The following is a 21,199-nucleotide window of genomic DNA, read 5'->3' as shown; positions in this document are numbered from 1 at the left end:
TATGCTTTTGTTTGACTCAACAAGAAGGAGTTATTTTCTACTGTTCTTTTATCTGTTTTAATGCAGTAGCTGCATAGAACTTATACAACAGACTGAATGCAATGATAAAATAGATGTATTTTCTTGTTCATCCATCCATTATTTATACCATTTAATCCTGCATATCACAATTTGGAAAATATGAGCTTTGTTTCTTCAAAGAGGGCTAAGCATTTTTCTCCCATTTCCATTAGCCACAAAGGACTCAACTGGCCCCAGTCTTCTCCAGAAATAATATTTTTACCTCTTTTGTTAAAAAAAAAAATCTTTTTCTTGCATCTAAAAATCTAAATAAAAATGTGATTGTTTTGTTTTACAATAATTTTTTTTTAATATATTTATACACGATGAAACAGCGAAAAAGCAAATTTTTGTGTCTGTTTATACAGTATATGTAAATATCAGTTTTTTATTATATATCTTATCTGATCCCAACCAACACCTGAAAAACTTTGTTTGCTGCCAAGGTTTTAACATCCTTGTTGAACTCATCACGCACTCCTTAATTTTTTTCCCAGTTAGATCACCAAACAGACACTAGGTGTTTTGACTTAAATTAAGTGTCTGAAATAATTCTCTTTATGCATCCCTAAAAATAAATTGTATAACTGGAGGTAATATTACTGAAAAAAACATAGACTGTACAATTTAATAACAAATAATGTTATTATCTAGCAGATTTATTAGTCTAATTGTATTTAAATTATATTACTCAAAAGCTAATTTATTACAGTAACTCAGCTCACTAAGCGAAACACATTGTATAGATTAATTACACACTGACTGCATATAATACACTTAATACCTATGAAAACACATATTTACCATTACAACATTATATCAGACCGCTAAAAACATTTTTAATATAGCTTAATACCTGCTTAAAGGTGGTTATTTGCAACAGGTACTTTTAATCTGACAAATTAATCTCATCAAAGCACATATTGAAATTTATTGGACATGATTGTATATATTTTGCACCCAAATACGATGTAAAACAACGGCAACAAATGTAACCCATTTGTGATGTGTTTCTTTTATATTTACCAGATATATCACGAACTAGACGTTTGGACCCAGAAGCCGACTATCGGGTTGTTTTCACATCCAATAGTCCGGTAGGCGGTCAGTTCAGTTGGGGACCAAATTGCAAATTTTCATCTGGTACTGTTTGCTTTCACACTACATTTTGTCAAATGAACCAAACCTTTTGACCAATCTGTTCAACGCTTCGCCTGTGAAGACGCTGTACTAAGAAACACAGAAGGAAAAAGGTCGGTCAGCAACACAGCGCAACAAAATGGAACGCACTGAAAAAACTGTCCAAGACAAAACTGTCTAACCGAGTCTTAAAAGCTTAGATTTAACTAAAAAGTCTTTTTGATCTTGTTTTTAGATTGATATACTATCTGTTCGATTACTAATCTTCTTTTGAGAAGATACGGCTCAAAAAAGTCCAATAATCTGCCAGTGCAGACTTGGTTAGATGGACAATTTTTGCAGCGTGTTACTGAAATGCGGTCTTTAAGTTAGTGTGCCAGACAAGCTGTGTCACGCTTACACAGGTATTTACAATATATGAGTTACTTTATTGGTATTATTGCTATTGGATTTACCCAGATTGCCCTGTGCCGTAGTCCACTTCCTGCTTTCGGAGCGGCCTCCGGTCCGCTTGGCATTCCCATATGTATTGGAACCGCTCCAGAGTTCAGTTCAACCAAGCCGAGACCTAGGTTCGCTTTTTCGGTCCGCATCAGAGGTCGATTGAGCATCCACACCTCCCCAAACGAACCAAACTCTCTGAGCAACCGAACCAGAGTCCAATTAAAGCAGACTGAACAGTTACTGTTTACTGAGATGTTTTTGGGAAGGAGAGAAACTGGGGATCTGTGGCTCCTGAAGTCTCTGAGATTCAGAGTCCTGGGCGTGGCAAGAAGGTCCAGAAAGGTCCTCCTGTAACAGAGTCCAGGAAAAGTCCATTGGCAAGGATCTGTAGACGGATAAGGGAACATTAGATATGTTTGTTTTAGAGATAAACAACTTTTTATTTCCTAGAAGGGGCCGGCACTAACTGTGGAATTTGGTCAGAAGATCTGGGTGAGAAGTTGCTGTAGAGTCGGGGCTCTTATGGTGGTAGAAGATTAGACTTAGCTGCACATGCCTCCAGTGCACCAAGCACTAGTTCTGTAATTAGCTTGGGAAGGAAGAGCAGATGCCCATAGGCAGATATGATCTCCTTACTGTCAATGCATGTATGCATTAATTTGTATAATTCTCTACTAGATGCAGGTCTAAGGTCCAGTCATGACTAATTTAAGAAAAAACATCATAAAATTGTGTTTTGGGTTAAAGAAATCCATCTGGGGGTCATTGCTCTTCATTAATTCCATATATTAAAAATTCAATCCAGAATACTGTTTTGTAGACAGCTCTGTTAGTTACAATGTTTGGGCCAATGAAACAGAAAATGACTGATAAATTCTGCCCTGGCTTTCATTTCATAGTTTCCATTCTTACTTGGACGAGAGCTTCAGCTGTCACCCTCTGTGTGCAGTGGTTCAAAATGTTCTCCTAATTGCAAAGAGAGACGCTGTTTGAGGGCGTTACACAAAAGCTGAGTGTAGTCCACCCTCTGAAGTATCACAATGTGAGAGGAAGTGATTTAATCTGGGCATTTTCCCTGTGGGGCATAAAGAACGCAGTCACTGCGGCAGAAGACTGAAAAAAAAAAGGTCACAAATGGATGCTTTCGCATTTAAAATGCTTTGAAAAAGTATTTTTATTCATTAGACTTTTTCACATTTTGTCACATTACAACTAAAAACTTTGATGCTAATTAATGTTTAGTTATGAACTAAGAAAGTAGGGCTTTATTGTGAAATATAAAGAAAGTCGTGCATAGTTTTCAGCATTTCTGAACAATAAAAATCTGACAAAATTTTATTTGCACATATAATCAGCCACCTTCCATCTGATACATCAAATAAAAATCCAGAGCAGCTTCTTCTCTTTAGGGAAGAAGCTGCTCTGGATGCATTTCACATGCATTCCACATTCAAATGTACAATAAATGCTACATTTCCATTAGAAATGTCATTGCTTAGCATTGAGTAATGCTTTAGAACGACTCACAACTGTGCTGAAAAAAGGCCAGAGATGTTGGGGCTTAATGGTCCGTGAATGCTGGTTTGAGATCTAAATCTCTCTAAGAGCTGCTGCGGCGCGCTGAAGAGCACACCTGCCACACAATAGACAAGGCCGAACATCGGGGTCACTGCTAAAGTGCACGACACAGACACTCGATTGTTATCCGTGATGTGGAAAGCAGACCAACGGCTCACTCTCACACTTCACAGCCCTGAAAACGAATTGGCTTCAGCGAGGGAGACGGATGGAGCACCGAGGGTGTGGAGCTTCCTGGAATTGAAAGAACCGAGGAGGATTTTTCCAGAGCGGTTTACACATATTTTCCATTGAAGCTTTATTCAAGGATTGCTTCTTCGTGAAAGACAGACAGCTGAAAAAGACTTTTGTCTTTCGGCGATCAGAAAAGGAAGTTGCTGCGTATCTGAGTGGCTTCAGGAACACGCAGCGGAGGGGTTAGCATATGGGGAAAGAGTTTTCCTTTTTATAGTCACAGATAGAAAAGCTAAACCTCTTCATGAATTACACAAATCTTTCCCTTCCACTGTTAATAAACACACATCCAAAAAATATGATACGAACAACAAAATATTAAGGCTTGGCTGTGTCCACCCTGGACAGGGTGACAGTCCTTCACAGGACCACCATGCACAGAGACTTTCACACCTAAGGGAAATTTAGAGAGACAAAGTAACCTAACAAGGATGTTTTTGGACTGTGTGAGGAAGCTGGAGTACCTGGAGAGAACCCGTAAATGCACATTGAGAACAAGCAAACTCCTTGCCAGGCCAGGATTGGGACCCAGGACCTTCTTGCAGCAAGGCAACAATGCCACAAACTGTGCCACTGTGCTGCTCCGGTTAATTAGTCTCCCTCTTTCAGCTTTTACGTCGTCTAAAGCTGAAAAGTAAGAGGTGCTACAAACAAAACTCCAGCTTTCCTGGCCGTCGCCACATTGGAATCCTAACATTTTGTCTTTATTTTGGAATCCTGACTTCTCATTGCACTCCTCTGCTGCCCCGCCCATCACTTCCTCGTTACATTACCTGTTCTGTTTCTCTCACGCAAGGCTGCGAGTTTGCCATTTTGTTGCTAAAATATCATTCACTTCACCTCTCTGCTTCTGGTTTTTGTCTGCACCTGGGTCCAACTGCTAACCAAACATGACAGGTACACCATTTCCAAGTTTTGGCCAGAAAGACCAATGTGGTGCTGATGTTGCATTCCATTTGCCTCAGAAAACGGAAATAGGAGCTGGGAATGGGGTAAACCTGAGTAAAAAGTGTTCCAGTTAATAGAGTCGCAGAAGTTGGGATTCCAAAATTAAAACAACAGGTTAGGATTCCAGTATGGTGACGGCCAGGAAAGCTGTTGTTTTGCTTTAACTACCCTCATAAACGTCCTTTAAAGCTGTACTTTAAACATCAGTATTAGTGTGTTTGGTTCAGAGTTGCAGCCGCTACGTGAAACATTGATTTTAGATGCACTTCTGCAACTGTGTCTTGTAAAATAAACATGTTTATCACGGCTTATTGTTGTTGATGCGAGAAGCAGCCATATTGGATCAAACAATCGGCCTTAAAAAATATTCTCCAGCTTTCGGGAAAACAACGGGAAAGTCCGACTAAGGCGCCGTTGCACTTGATTTTTCCGAGTAAATGCAGCATCTTTCTTTACTAGGTAGTGGGAATTTGGTTGTTTCATATTGGATTATTAAATGATTTACACCCTGATTTTTGCTTTTGAAGTTTCTCATCAGGTTCAACCTGAAAATCTAATATAGCTGCTTAATGTGAGAAATGAAAGTACCTGCATAAAACAGTTCATTTGCAATCACGTTGACAGGATTTAAGTGACAACTTAGAAACGCAAAGGGTAACGACAGAAGAATCCAGAGAGTCATTACTGGGGTAAGGCACTGTGGGGTATAATTTACCTGTATGCGCCACAGTTGCCTGGGGATGACCAGAGGAGCTGTTGGACAATTGACTGATAGACAGAATAAATACACAGAGAATTACCACCAAAACACAGGAAAATACAGTCAACACACCCCAAATATAATGAAACTACTGAAGGGTCAGAATGAATAAGAGTGCAAAAATAAAATTTAAAACCAAAATAAATAAATAAAACCAAAATGCAAAGCATCATCATTCATTGAATCTAATTTTAACCCTTTCAGCTAATTTTGGCCTCAAGATTACCATGTTGACAAGGCGAGTTGGCACACTGTTTCTTTTATCTACCATGCAGTCGAGAAAGAAAATGTAATGAAAAATATTGCATTCGCATTGTATTTGGAAAACATGATGTGCAAAGTTCAAGCTGGATGCTAAATTGATTCCGTCTAAGGTAAAAAATTCACTTTGACGACAGGATTTCTCACCAACTCCAACCTAGAATCCAGTATGACTGCTTTGCATGCAAAAAGTAAGGGATATCAGTTGAATGCTGCAAGATATGCATAACAATAACAAACCTACTGTTGTATATTTAGTCTCAGACAGGCTAAAAGGTTTTTAAGCGCTACATAAGTTTTCCTACAGTCACTCAAAACTCAAAACTTTTTTTTAATGCTTGTATCCGCATTTTAGCTCATTAAAAGTTAAACAATTGCAGTTACTTTAAACATACAGATTAAGATGCATCAGGTGGGACATTTATTTGTCTGTTTTGATATGTGTAAAATAAAAAAGAGAACCTACATGCATAAACTGTCAAGGCTAAACGTGGGATCTTTTGCAAAAAATGCTTGCGTTTTTGTCACACTTTTCCCCATAATTCACTGAATGCAAAAAAAAAAAAAAAGCTGTGAAAATATTTCATTATTAAAGCCTGCATCATGTTATATAACTCAAAGTATGTCTGTCATTTTTCGCTGCATCATGGAGAACACTCTGCGGACCATTTCATTCTCTGTGGCCTCTCGGCTTTTTAGCGCCAACAACGGCTCAGACCAACCCCGTCTACCTGAAATCCCACTTTTTGGTCAAGCTCCAATTTCATTCACCGTGGGAGGTTGTAATTACAGCATCAGGTTACAGGAGCGATCTGCATGGAGCTGCTCGGCCTGCGACTTTCTCAGAAGTCTCAGCTCTGACAGTGGATCCTGAGGCTGAGGCCAGGAAATGACTTGTCGGGCTATCCGAGCACGGTGAATGCGTCCTATTGGGCTCAAAGGCAGGGCAGTGTGTGATGGGACAGAAGGAGGACCGAAAAAAGGACATTTTATTACTTATAGAAGCAATCCAACATGACTCTTAGGGTGGGTAATTAAGTTATCATATATCTGAAAGACAAGAAAACAGGAACATTCTGGCAAAATATGAGAGAGGATGTGTAGCCCCATAGAAAAGATCCCATCGTGGTCATAAATAACCACGCTAATGACCCAGGAAATGTGTCAGATGTACTAGTGAATGTTTTCTGCCTCGAAACGACTCTTGAGAGTTTATTAGATAAACACAGGCCTTATGGTCAAATTAAATATGTCAGATTACGGGCAACGCTGCCATCTAGTGGCGGACAGCAGAGTGATTTATTGCACCGTGCATAAACCTGTTGTTGAGGATGGGTCAGGGTCTGCAGATCCAGGCAGGGAAAAGGGAAGTGCACCGGCCCGGATGCTGACGCAGGACACAGGATGGCCTTATAAATGTCCTGCACGTGTAAAGCAATTCAACCCGGAGCGTAAAATACGACTTGAACATAGGGGGCTGATTTACAGTGGCCTGCCTTAACGATGTGAAAAGCAAACAAATGAACTCAGCCATCACAGCCGAAGCGTCAGGAGGATGAAAACATTTGACCGGTCTGACATTTGGACCTCTCTTATCGCTGCGTCTACTTGTAAATAACCCCAGAAACCTCTGCTGTGCAATCAGGCTGCGTGTCTTGTTTGATTTTTCTATCCTGAGGTGTTTGTTCGCTTTAGATAGAGGGCTCAAAGTCCCCAGTTCATTTTTTTTTCTTTTTTTTCAGTTGACAGGTCTGGAGTTTAGGTTATATTCCTTTCATTCATCAATATATACTGTTGAGCCCTCTCACTGCAAACAAAAATTTTATTCAGTAAAGACATGATGTAGATTTTTAAAGACCTGAAATAAGGATTTACAGTCACCGATACAAACAAACAAAAGTAAGAAAACAAAACAAGGATTTAAAAGATCCACTAATAGCAAGAAGCACACAACAAAGTGCAGAACTGGTCAAAAGTTTACATATTCTAATCAGGTTCTAACATTTATTGGCTATAAATGATGGATTTTAACAGTTCTTTTTACAGAGGGAATGATTATAAAACAACCAACTTAAAATAATTTCAAAAACAAGAACGTATGGCACAAGTGTGTAGTTATTAAGCTGACAGCTTAATTCAGGACCGATATCTGTTTTCAAAATGTTGACTGCAGAAAAACTCGATTTAAATGTTCCTACTTCACCTCAAATCAGCAGCTAGATGGAAGAAATCTGCTGGGGGCTCCGACAGCGCAATCAAAACTGGTCTTTGAACTCAACAGTATTAAGCTTTACTTTAAGGAGGGTCTGTGCCAGAAAGCCAAGCAGTTTAGATATTTTCCAAATCCACAACACAATCAAAATGGGTTTTTATAAATGTTGTTAATGTCAATGTTACGTTTGTGCTGAATGAAATTTCCTATTTGCATTTCTGACCCTCTCTCGAAATATCTCTGAAAAGTGCTTACAAATCTCGAACTTTCTGTCTCGTGTGTGCAATCACAAAGTTTCTTGATATTGACTTTCCTATTTAAAAAGCAGAGACGAAGAGCGTTAATTAAATTGTATTTTAAAATTTATCTCAAACTGCTTTCTGGAAGTAGTTTTTTTAAATCAGGCTTCTCTTTCAACTTTATTTATGCACTCTGTATATAAATGCTTAGTTGCACGAGCCTTAATAACACATTGACGACTGTCGCTTCATGCATGCTCGGTATGAGGGATTGCTGCAAAGCCATCAACAATGCAGACGACTCTCCCTGTGGCTCTACGCTTCTTCAGGAGGAGTGAATGCTGCTTGGAGAGACTTGATGCAATCAACTGAGTTCCCTTATATATGATTTTTTTTAACCAATCTGTATAATCTGACCCAATCTGTATGATCTGATTAAATTTGACTTTGTAAAGTGCCTTGAGATGACACGTATCATGAATTGGCGCTATATAAATAAAATTTAATTGAATTGAAAATTTAATTGAATACATACAATACATTTCTAGTTATTGTTATTGATAAAAGTTATTGCTTCACAGCCTCTTAGTCTGTGGTGAGATCAGGGAGCAGGTGGGGGAGAATTTGGAAAGGTTGGATATTTATATGAAAGGCTGGAGCGTCGAGTAACTGGAGTTGACAGTAAAATAATGAGGAGCAATGAGAGTCAGAAGCGAGGCAGCAGCATGAAGGGAGCATCTGGATGACAGAAGTCAGACCTGCTATGATTGGGTGGTCTGGAGACAAGAAGGCTCCACTGGAGGTGCCAGAGTTAAAGATGTTGAGGTTCTTATAAAAGTGATCAGGGTGAAAAGGGCTAGAAACGATCAGGTGACAGGTTGAGCTGAGGTTGTTGGAGATGAAGCTGCCAGACTGTGAGAAAACAGAAAAACCACAAAAGAAGATTGATGGACATAATGGAGGAGGACATGGAGATGGTTACTGTAAAAGTAGACGATGGAGGTGGCAGACAGGTGATCTGCAACGGTGATCCCTGATGGGAGCGGACAAAACAAAAGGAAAGAGTTTCAATCATGGCAATTTCATGGGGATTTCTGTTTTTAGCCGTTTGGCAGATTACAAATAATACTCGTGGGATTTCCTGTGACGCAGAAAGGTTTTATTCCCGTAATTTCTTAAATGAAAACATAGTAAAGGTTAATTCAGCCTTTTAAACGTCCATGGCCGCAGGAGCTGCCACTGAAACGCAGACATCAGCAGTGATCATGCAGCTGATAAAGGATCTGAAGCATTTCGTTTGATAAGAGCGATGGTTTCCAATCTCAGCAGGTGTGATTGTCTCTGGCTGCAGGTTCTCAGGTAATAAAAAGCCAAGGCCGTAATTCATGGCGGCTCCGCAGAGAGCTTTAAATTGAGATTTACAGGTGGAGGCGTTCTCTCTGCAGATCCGACACCACCCCGGTGCTCCCAGGTGAGACACGTCTTCGCACCGTTCTGCCGCATGTTTACATCCAACCTTCTCCTGGTCCTAACCATTGCTTTCTGCATTGTCGCAGCCCAACCATGACGGTGTCGTACTCTCTTGAGGTGGCCAACGCCAGGTTCCACGGCTTCTCCAGGCTGCTGTTCAGGTGGAAGGGAAGCATCTACAAGCTGATGTATAAGGAGTTCCTGGTTTTCTGTGCGGTGTATCTGTTTTTCAGCGTCTTCTACAGGTAAATTGGCTCATTTTTATCTTGTTTTTTTAATGCCGCAGCAACACTGGAGGCTCTTTCTGTGTCCAGGGTCTTCCTCACGCCGAAGCAGCAGGATCTGTTTGAGCGCGTCGCCCTTTACTGCGATCAGTTCACCAACACAAGCTTCATCCCTGTTCTGTTTGTTCTCGGTAAAACTCAATCGTCAGCATCCCCTTTGACTTGAACGGGAAATCCTTCCTATGTGTCTTTTTGTTTGTTTGTTTGTTTCTGTTGTTTTTTTTATCTAGGTTTCTATGTGAACCAGGCCTTCACCCGTTGGTGGGGTCAGTACACCAGCTTCCCCCTGCCGGACAACCTGATGATGGTGGTGTCAGGAAACGTGCACGGAGCGGACGAGAGGGGTCGCCTGCTGCGACGGACCCTCATGAGATATGCCAACTTGTCCTCAGTGCTGATCCTGCGCTCCATCAGCACCAGAGTCCGCAAACGCTTCCCAACCCTGGAGCACGTCGTGGAGGCAGGTAAGAAGGAAGCCAGATAAAAAAAAAAGCCTTTTGCTGGGATAAAAAGACAGAATCCACAGCCCGTCGTTTGCGAAACTTGAGGCGGAGCACTTTAGACATAAAGCCGTCACGTAATTTTTTTTTTTTTTCACGAAACAATTTTTCCGTTCCTTTGGTCACTTGTTAATTTGCTGTCATATCTCTCCAACGATGTGGAGAAACCACATTTCCAAGTAATTGTGCATCTCTGGAGTACTTGTAAACAAACTTTTTAGGTTCTCCCACAGACACTCAATTGGATTCATGTTTCTACTTTTACTGGACTGTTCTAAGGAAGAGATTCTTTGATCTAAGCCATTATTTCTTGTAGTGTCTGGCTTTATGTTTATGATCGTTGTCCTTCTGGAAGGTGAACCTCTACAGGTCTTCTGCAGCCTCCATTAAGGTTGATCTTCAGGATTTGAATCCATTTACCCTCTTAACTCTAACCAGCTTGCCAGTCAGTGTTGGATAGAAAGTGTCCTTACAGGAGGATGATATCAGCTGCATATTTTACCGTGGTGATGGTGGGTCCACGGTGATGTGTAGAGTTAGTCTGGCATCTAGAGCAAAAAGTTTTGTTTTGCTCTCATCTGATCAGAGCATTTTCTGGTACATGTTTGCTGTGGCCTCCTAGCTTTGGGTAAACTTTAAGTGAGAACTGCAGTCTTTCTTTCAGCGATACATTCTTCCTCCTCTTCCATATCGGCCAGGCTTGTAGATTGCATGTCAAAGATTTGTTCTTGCTCGTCCACCCGAGCTGTGGATTTCTCCAGCTCCCTCAGAGTTAACATGGACTTCTTAGCTGTGTCTCTGATCGAGGCTCTCCGTCCCCAGGCTGTCAGCGTAGGTGGGTGGACATGTGCTGACAGGTTTGCCATACTTCTGATTTTCAGATGATGGATCGGCCAGAGCTCTGTGAGATGTTTCAGGCTTGGTATATTGTTTTATAACCGAAACCTGACCTCTGCTGTGTTTCTTTATCTTCAGGATGCTGTAATTTAATGCAGCAGAAACGTACCATTGAAATAGTTTGGTGCAAATACCTTTTAGATAAACTTAAGGTTTATATTTACAAGCTTCTTATAATTCATGGTTGCAATGACCAGAATGGTTACTTGCACACATTTTACATTAGCGTCCACAAGAGGGCAGTATAATATAAATCAACAAAGGTTCCATAACCTGTGAGACAGAAACATTCAAAACAGAATTTAAATCCAAAGTGCCATGAAATATATAATGGGCATTTTTATCAGGTCTAATTGCTGAAGCCAGCTGAGCTGATTAATTTGATGCTTAAGGTTCTTTAGCTCAATGGTACAGGGGCCTTTCCATTAGTTAGCTATTAATCGCCATTATAAACTGTTACAATTAATTAATGATTTGGTTGCTTTAATTAGTTATGTTTGTTTTCTTTGGAGATGGTATCATTGATTGAGTTTTGAAGGAGCAACATTTCTCTGAAAGCAATAAACAAGCCATCCAATTGTTACTGCACATATTTGAAAAAGAGCACGAGTTTGACATTTTGCACTTTTACTATCTGAATACTTGAATTATTTAACACCAACCATTAACTCCTAACACAGATTTAGTTTAAAATTTAAATAGATGATATAATGTTTTTGCTTCATACATTTCCTGTGCTACATCTGTGCAGGATTCATGACAACACATGAGCTGAAGAATTTCGAGTCTCTCCACTCTGACTTCAACAAGTACTGGATGCCCCTGACGTGGTTCTCCAACCTGGCGGCCCAAGCCAGACAAGAGGGCCGAGTCAGGGACGACATCGCTCTCAGGCTGCTGATGGACGTGAGTACTACTCTGTACAAGTAAAGACGACAATTAAAACGCTGACTACTCTACAGACTGTAGCTGACTAAGAGTTTTCCTCTGGTGTTTGGCTGTTTGTTTTATTTTACACAAAACCCTTAAAAGGTCTACGATTCCGTAAAACAAAGATTGGTTAATATAAACTTAATGAATAACATTTGAGGTAAAGTACCATAACAGTGACATAAAAAACATATAAAATGCATATTTTATTTTTTACTTTTTCCTACTGTGTCAATAGGAGCTGAATAACTACCGAGCAAAGTGCAGTCTGCTGTTTCACTATGACTGGATCAGCATCCCTCTGGTTTACACTCAGGTACACTGAAGTCCTAGAAATACTTCAATTAAAATCTGTGATTTTCAAGCTTTGGATCTGACGATATCTTTCTAAACACCTTGAACTATTATACTGATTAGTCGGCAGGCTGGCATAAAATGAATGACATGAAACTCAACATTAGAAATGTTTTTCATTTAAATATCGGACAGAGCAAAAATGTTTTACATGAAAATTAAATATTGTAAGCATTATTTTTGAGACTCAAGCAGTCGATTAATCTACTGCATAAGATAGAAATGTTTTTAGGGTGTAAATAACATTATTTTATATAGTAATTGAGGGAAATAAAATCAAGGAAAAAATATCAGGAAATGTTTAAGTAATAATAAAAGTATTAATTGCTGATTTATGTTTATGTTTTTTTAATTCCTCAGTTTTGTTTTGATCCCCTATGCTTAAAAGGGAACACAACTGGTTTCTAAAATGTTCCACCTTTCATCCAACAGGCTTCTTCAGTTCTGAACCTCAGATATATAAATTGTAGTCAGAAGAATCCCATCAATAAGGCCGTTAGGGTCTTAGCACCTACAGCGCACCTTTGATGTGTTTCCTCAGGTGGTCTTAAAATAATTCACACTCGATAACTAATATATTGGTATCATTTGGCCCATGTTTGTGACAACGGCCCAAACACAGACCCAAACAGAGGGTAGGGCCAGAGTCTCATTGATCTTCACTGCCCTATGTAGCTTTAAAGGTCCCATTAGTGTGATTGTTTTGACTATTATTCATATGCCTTGAGCTTACAATCACTGAACTGATATAGGCTTTAGGATGAGAGAGGAAAACATATTTAAGAAACAAGAGGAAAAAGTCCTTCTATTTAGGTACTTGGCCAAATGGATGGCTTTGAATAAACACTTACGTTTCGCTTAGGGTAACCTCAGAGCTGAGATATATGATGTATTTCTCCTGTAATGATTTGTTTCATTCTAACACAGGTGGTAACCATTGCCGTTTACTCATTTTTCGCCTTCTGCGTGATCGGCCGACAGTTTTTGAACCCCCAGAAGGGATACAGCAGTCACAGATTTGACATGTACGTCCCCGTTTTCACCCTGCTGCAGTTCTTCTTCTACACCGGCTGGCTAAAGGTGACCGGACACCTCCACACTGCCTAACCTCTTTACACTATTCCACGTTTTTACCTTTTATTTTCTAAGCTTTCTGAGCTTTATTTGCTAAGAAACTGCTCAGTCACTGGCTGCCATGGCGATCGCATTGCATTCCGTGGTTGCTATGACTCCATTGTTTACTAGCAACCCATTCTGAGCTGTGGAGACCCGGGATGGGGAAGCCCATTGCCAGGCAAAGAAATAAACAAACAAGAATTTAAGCCTTATATGAATAGTCAAAGTGCAAAAACTGAATTATAATGAAGAAGAAAATGTATCCTGAGGGTGGAAGCAGCTTTTATTCACAGCTTTAAAGTGTACAATGGTTGATGCTGGAGATTCTACAGGGCTACATGTCATGTAACACCTAACTATCCATTAACCGTTTTACTGTTAAATGGCATTTATGCTGTAAAGAATGGCTGAGCTATGGTGTCACAAGAAAGGCTAGATCTTCTCATTCATTTCAGCAGGTTGCTTTTTTGTTGCACATGTTGTTAACACACAGAATTTAATTGCTACCAAAAGTAAAAGCACAGTATTGCCGAGCTGGCTTCATTGTGATGTAATAATAAGCTTTTTCCAACACGGGAAGAGAAGAAGGAGATGAAATAGTAATAAGAGTAACTTAATGCTTCTGTATTGGCACTCAATGCAGAAGCAACAAACTAGATTAGTGGTCTGTAAATCAGTTTAAAGAATGTGTTGGGGGGCATTAAGGTGTTTAAGGTGCTTCAGTGCATCTCTGTTTTGTAGGTAGGAGAGCTCATAATCAACCCTTTTGGCGAAGACGATGATGACTTTGAAACCAACAAGCTGATTGACCGAAACATTCAGGTTTGTTTTTCAAAGTTTCGCTCTGATACAACCAGACCAAAATGTGGATTTTAATTTTATTCTCATCTCCTGCAGGTGTCCATGCTGGCTGTGGACGACATGTACCAGAACCTGGCTCCGATTGTGAAGGACAAACACTGGAAGAACAGCCTCTTCTCAGTCCCTTACACCCAGTCGACGGCAGCAGAGACACTCAGACCAGCGTTCAAAGGCTCCACTTATGACATGAGGTGAGCAAACACAGCTGACTAGTAGCTACAATTCATCATTCAGTGACTTAGTAAAAGAACACATTAAACGTATTGGAGTAAAACAAATCAGATTTATTTGAGTTGAACAAACTTCAGTTTCATTTTACAGTTTTTAAGGGTGTATTTAAAAAAGAAAAAAAAGAAAAGAAAACTTCAATAATAAGAAAAAAAAAAGTACAATGCAACAACTGGATACATTTCTGAAAGATATGAATTGGAGTGAACTTCTTATAAATGTCAAAAACAATGTGACATGAAAAAGGAAATAAGGGATAAAGAAACAGAGTGACCTAGAGTTGCCACTTAGGATATCTCAGGTCCTGACAAGGACAAGAACATTTGGAAGTCAAATAAGACAAAATTATAGACTTGGCTTTCTTTAAAGACACAGAAGAATGAAGTCTTTGTTCTTGCTGCAGTGTCTCCTGCATTCTATTCCAGGTTATGGGTCCAAAGTAGCTAAATCTGGTTTTTCCAACTTCAGTAAAGACCTCAGGCTCCTGTAACCATATGGTGTCTCTGTCACTGTCACGGCGGCGTGCTTCATCACAGACAAGCATTGATCTAATGTAAGGGGCTGAAGAGCCTGTCAGAGCTTTATAAATGAATAGTAACAAGTGGCTCTCACGCATCAGAGGGGGGCAAAGCAATCTCATTCTACGATACAGCCTATGGTGATTAGCATCCCTTCTGTCACTTTTTATAAATCTTAATGCTGCATGATAAACAGTATTCAGCTGTTCAGTGGTTTCAGGTGAGGCATGCATGTATAAAATATCATGCTTATCCAATTTTGACAGTAACCGATCTTTAACAAGGTCTTTTTTAATCTCCTGGGGAAGGTGAGACTTATATCTATTAAAATTCTTTATTTTTTTTTGCATATCACTTACCACTGTTGTCACATGATCTCTAAAGCTAAGTTGCTCATCAATCCACAGTCCCAGGTACTTGTACTTTGTGACTCTTTCAATATTTGTGCCATCCAAACTAGAGAGGACAAGTTCGGCAGCATCAACATTTCCATCTGATGTAAAAATCATGTATTTTGTCTTCTTTGCATTGACAACTAGTTTATGTCTATTGAATTCATTTTGTAAATCACTAAAGCAGCGCTGAATGGTTGTGACAGCAGTTTTAACATTATCTGCACTGCAGTACAGAACAGTATCATCAGCAAACATGTGCATTTTGCAGTCTGTTACGGAGAAAGCGATGTCTTTCATGTAGATGTTGAACAAAACTGGCCCCAGGACTGAGCCTTGAGGAACTCCATTTACAACTTTCAGGTTTCCTGACTTAACATTCCCATTGGAGACACACTGTTCCCTGTTTTGGAGATAATTGTTGAACCAGTTATGGCTTTTGTCATCAAATCCAATACTTTTAAGTTTGTTCAGAAGCACAGCATGATCTACTGTATCAAAAGCTTTCGAGAGGTCGATAAAAAGAGCTGCACAATGTTGCCTATTGTCCAAAGCAGTAATAATATCATTTAAAACAATGGTTGCAGCTCCAGTAGGGCTGTGCTTTTCTTTATATGCAGACTGGTGCTCATGTAGAATTGATTGTTCTGTGAGGAACGATTGTAGCTGATTTTTTACCAGTTTTTCAAGAATTTTTGCTAAGCATGAAAATTCAGAGATTGGCCTATAATTATTAAGATCGGATGTTTCACCATCTTTACGTTTGGGAGTTACATAAGCTGCCTTCCAGACATCAGGAATGGTTCCAGTCACAACTGTGAGGTTAAAAATGTGTGTAATGTAGGTAGCTACTAATGGTGCAGTATAACGCAAAAATAAAGGTTCCAGACCATCTGCACCAACGGGACTTTTAACATCCATATGTAGCAATTCTGTGTAAACTTCTTTACAAGTAAACTCCTGTAACTTGAAACAATGCGTTGTTGTTTCCTGAGTACTAGGCTCATGTATTGGTACAGGTGGTCCAGTGTAAGTTTTTTCAAACAGCTTACCTGTTTCTACAAAATGCTTATTAAAAGCTTCACAGATTTGGTTAGGATCTGATATTTGACATTCATCTGCAATGACCATCTGAGGAAAGAAGCGAGAAGACTGATTTGCTGAGCGGCCCCCAGATCTATTCTGATTTTTGTAATTTCCCAAAGGTGCATGTTTTTCAAATACTGCATTGAATGATTCCCTAAAATAAAATAAAGCTTGCTCAACATCTGAAATTTTCAAAGTTGGATAAGTATAAAAGAAAAGATCAAACATAAAAGCGTCTTGATTAAAAAACCTGTAAGTACTTCTGTCGGATGAATTCATCATTCTTCTTACAGTGACAAGAGAATAATCTAAAACTAAAACCTTTCAATTGGCAAGGGGCAACAAAGAGACTTAAAGAATATCAAATGTAAGTAAATTCTTGTTGGGCAGAGTCAGAGAAGTGAGGTTAGCACACGTTAGCTGGAAAAAGCCGGAATGTCGAAGACTTTTTCCTGGTGAAGTTCCCTCACTTCCCTCTAGGTGTCGCTGTCCTGTAACATGAAACTGTTGTCAGTATCACAGTACATTTTCTCTCAAACTGGGAAGATGACATTGAATAACACCGGATATTTTTAAATAACACTTTTCTGTCAGGAAACTGACAGTAATGGAAACTGTGAGTAATGGACAAATTACTTTTATGATTGTATTAAGTTTATTTTTTTGGTGTTCTTGTAAATCAAGAATCTGAACCAGAAAACACATTCCTGTAGGTGCTCTAAAACTACTACAGGATGTACTTCCTGCGGCAGCTGAAGAAATTCAACCTGCCAAGGACAATGATGGTGCAGTTCTACTCCTCCATCATTGAGTCCATCCTCACCTCCTCCATCACCATCTGGTACGCTGGTGCCACCGCTATGGACTAGAGCAGACTGCAGCGTGTCATCCGGTCTGCAGAGAAGGTGATTGGCTGCAATCTTCCATCTCTCCAGGACCTGTACGCCTCCAGGACTCTGAGGCGTGCAGGGAAGATGGTGGCTGATCCCTCGCACCCCAGTCACAGACTATTTCAGTCACTTCCCTCTGGCAGGAAGCTGCGGTCCATCAGGACCACAACCTCACACCACAAGACCAGTTTTTTCCCATCTGCTACCGACCTTATCAACAAGGCCAAGAGCCGCTTGTGACCTTGGACAATGTCTCTCTCTCTCCCCCGCTCAGGACTTACAAGCTTCTGCGTTACATTAACGCACAGTTTGCTGAGTGTATACAGCTTCAGTGTATATATCCTTTTTACTTCTTATTTTACTGTATTCTTATTTTTTGTCTGCACCATCAACACCAAGTCAAATTCCTTGTAAGTGCAAACCTACTTGGCGATTGAACTTGATTCTGATTCTGATTCTGAATAATGATTCTATAAAGTACAACCTTTAGGGATTTAAAAACAAGGTCTGGGTATACTAACCTGACAACAGCCAGCTGCATGTATCGCTCCGCCTAGCTCCACTCACATACATCTGGGACCTCTCCATAGGAATTGCCTTTACTGAAGGCTGGGCCTTATCAAAACTCCTTGCATATGATTGGATAAGCCACTTGTCTGTCATCTTTATCGACGTGCTATTTCAACCAGTCACACCGAAGCTAACCCGTGACGCTGATGAGACCGACGCCGTAAAAAAAACAACCTTTTTTTTTTATTTTTTATGTGTTTGCGGCTGTAGTGCAGGGTTTCCCGCAGCGCTATCTTGGCGAGGCGGCCGAGGAAAACGTGTCGTCCACCGCCCCCCCCCCCCCCCCCTCCCCCCCGCTCCGCGAGTCGGTCCGCCTCGCATAAACACTGTAGTGGTCACACCGAAGCTAAGAAGAGGGGGGAAGACAGGCGGCAAAGCGCCGCGGGGCGCGTCCGCGTACGCGCCCCGGAAAACAAAACTTGCCAAATCCGGTCGGGAGAAGGGCGAAAACATGGTTTCCACCAACAAAAGCCTTCAGAGCCGTTCTCTGATGTTCTTTTAATGAAACAATATCAGATAGATTGGACAACACGGAAGAAATAGCAGCATCAATGCTAACGCTTGCTTCCTCGATGCGAGCCGCCATTGTTGTTGGAATCTCACGGTGGCTTCTCCACTACGTCACATCCATGAAACACCCGCCCTGCGTCCTGATTGGCCAGACCATAAATTTGGTTGGGGAAATCACTTTCAATGAGCCGTGTCCCAGATGTATGTGAGTGAAGCTAGGCGGAGCGATACATGCAGCTGGCTGTTGTCAGGTTATGGGTATACAGGTTTGAATTAAGAAGGATTTTCCTTGAAAGTCAAAATTACATAAACAAGCTCAAATATGTACATATGCCACTAATATTTAAATGATGTGTAATACGCTAATTAAGCATATTTACATTTGGTGAACATCATTTGTGGCTCTAAGTGATATTGGAATCTCCCTTTTACATTTTCCTCAGATTCTTTTTATGTATATAAGTCACAACGTTTTAGAATGTTGCCTCTTGTCACCTTGAAACATAGAAAGGTACTAAAACATCTTAAAAAGAAATAAACCAATGTACAGACAACAAACAGCAGCAAATCTTGATTAAAGAGAGAGTAAAGAATTAGTAAAATGCAGAGAAACCTAAATGTTAAGAGAAAATTATACAGCTTGAAGAAGTTTCTCTGAAGTTCTATTCTTTGTTTGTCAAATTTCTAAAACCAAATCTACTATCTGATCTCCACTGTGTGAAAACAAAAGGTAAAAAAAATCTTTTATATCCATTTCCACACTATTTTCATTATATTAATTTTCTGTCCTCATTGTTGGGTTGTATCATTGCCACCAAGCTGAATTATTGCGTTCACAAACACACCTGGAACTAAATAGAAAATGCTTGACATTATCAATCTGGTTTGCCAGGTTAGTTGGGGGTGTGCCAACACACAACTCAACTGTGAGGCAGTTCCCAGCCTCTAGAAAATTTGCTTACGTGGCACCAACTTGTTATGTAGCTGCCACTGCTTTCTGCTAATGCCGACACTCGTTAGTATTCCAAAGTAGGATGGAAATTGTTTTGTGGTAAATCATCTTCAAATGTCAAGGCAAAAGGGTGACCAAACAACGTTTACATATCAAATATTTATAAAATATTAATTATCTATAGACACACACATCTATGGTACCATATTACTGAAGGCCTTAACCCTTTCCCCATTTATCTAATTTCAGTTTGAAGTTGAGTAAAACAGCCACTCTGCAACTCAGCGTTGCTATTACACCAATTGTACAGGTGTTTTTTGTAATAATATCTACAATCACAACAACAGTAAGAGAAGTAGAAGGCTGCATACCTTTTCGGGTCCAGTCCAGAAGGCAAAAGGAAGTGGCACACAGTCGTCACTGGCTTAAATTTGCAAGTGCGTTGCATAACATGGCATCAGGTGAGACTTTTGTCCAACCAACATGATTTTCGCTTTCGTGTCGATGAGAGCAGTTGAACCTCAATCATGATTGGATGCGAGAGAAGACAAAGCATATGGGAAGCTCTGATGTCTGACGGTCACAGACGGAGAGAGAAACGTCATAGCTGCCGTTGTCTTTCGAAGACAGTACAAATTTTAGACATCAACACATAAGATGCCATTTAGAACTGGAATTAAACTGTTGAACTTAAAATCTTTGATATTCTCTTCTAGTTTTCTGCCATCTCTCTGTCCCTATGGTTCCTCGTTGTTTGCGTTAGAAGTCGCTGATGCTATATAAAAAAAAACGGTTAAACAGGACAGGTGAGCCATTAGCAGTCAAACGATATAAAAAAAACAGCAAATAAAACAAACAAATTAAAATCTTTTTGATACACGTATTTCTGAGACCACTACCTCTATAAAATAATGGTCTCATTTAAATGGTTTGTTTTGCTTTTAGTTCTCTTGCAGATAATTAGCTTAAAACATTTTAGTTGTGTAGCACTTTGAGATTTGTTGGAAATCTAAAGTGCTTTACAAATATTAATACATACGTATTATTATTATTATTATTATTATTATTATTATTATTATTATTATTATTATTATTATTATTATTATTATTATTATTATCATTATTATTATTATCATTATTATTGGGGGAACATCTGAGTACTATAGTTGGGAAGTGCAAGTCTTTGCCTGAAAGATGGCTGTGTGCCAGCAGAGTTAACACTGAATCAAAAGAATTTCTTTGGAGCCACATCAAATGTAACGTGTTTGAATCAGACACAATCCAGGGCAAAAATAGAGCAAACCATTTTCCTTTAAATTTAATTTTGAATAATAACACAGATTTATGTTTGTCCTTCAAAAATCTCCCATCTTCCCAGGATGAGCACAGAAGATCTTGAGATCCATCAGCCAACAGATGTACCTGTGACCAAACAGTATTTACCTCTACCGAACTCTCTGGGCGATGGGCTTCGTGGTTTCCAGCAGAAAAGTAATGTGATCCTGCGCAGCGGTAGCCTCCCTTTTCTGGTGGATGTGTTGACTCACCATGTGGAAAATGAGGCAGATGAAGCAGAAGAAGTCGGCACAGACACACCCAATCATGAGGACCCTGGGAAGGCCATGGCTTAACCTGTTATGAAAATAAAGTCCTGCATTGATGGTTATTATGGTGTCTTTACATACATATATATATATATATATATATATATATATATATATATATATATATATATATATATATATATATATATATATATATATGC

General features: G+C 39.7%; 1 protein-coding gene across 1 annotated transcript; it reads left to right on the top strand.

Moving 5' to 3' along the window:
* The first annotated feature begins 9,432 nt into the window (after nucleotides 1-9,432).
* On the top strand, nucleotides 9,433-21,100 carry best4 (bestrophin 4). Its single transcript, XM_012851870.3, has 9 exons — nucleotides 9,433-9,591; nucleotides 9,661-9,761; nucleotides 9,861-10,094; nucleotides 11,779-11,933; nucleotides 12,196-12,273; nucleotides 13,239-13,391; nucleotides 14,169-14,249; nucleotides 14,325-14,479; nucleotides 20,813-21,100. The coding sequence occupies exons 1-9, from the start codon at nucleotides 9,440-9,442 to the stop codon at nucleotides 21,063-21,065; spliced, it is 1,362 nt and encodes a 453-aa protein (XP_012707324.2). The 5' UTR covers nucleotides 9,433-9,439; the 3' UTR covers nucleotides 21,066-21,100.
* The last annotated feature ends 99 nt before the right edge of the window (nucleotides 21,101-21,199 follow it).

This window comes from Fundulus heteroclitus, chromosome 6, assembly GCF_011125445.2.
Source record: "Fundulus heteroclitus isolate FHET01 chromosome 6, MU-UCD_Fhet_4.1, whole genome shotgun sequence".
Classification (NCBI taxonomy): domain Eukaryota; kingdom Metazoa; phylum Chordata; class Actinopteri; order Cyprinodontiformes; family Fundulidae; genus Fundulus; species Fundulus heteroclitus.
Note: the sequence above shows the minus strand (reverse complement) of the source record. Positions and strands in the feature narration are given on the sequence as shown.

Excerpts from the sequence above, each read along its gene's own strand:
- best4 (XM_012851870.3), top strand. The coding sequence starts at position 9,440 with ATGACGGTGTCGTACTCTCTTGAGGTGGCCAACGCCAGGTTCCACGGC. Across the intron at positions 14,250-14,324 it reads TGATTGACCGAAACATTCAG|GTGTCCATGCTGGCTGTGGA; the intron begins GTTTGTTTTTCA and ends CATCTCCTGCAG. Across the intron at positions 14,480-20,812 it reads GGCTCCACTTATGACATGAG|GATGAGCACAGAAGATCTTG; the intron begins GTGAGCAAACAC and ends CCATCTTCCCAG.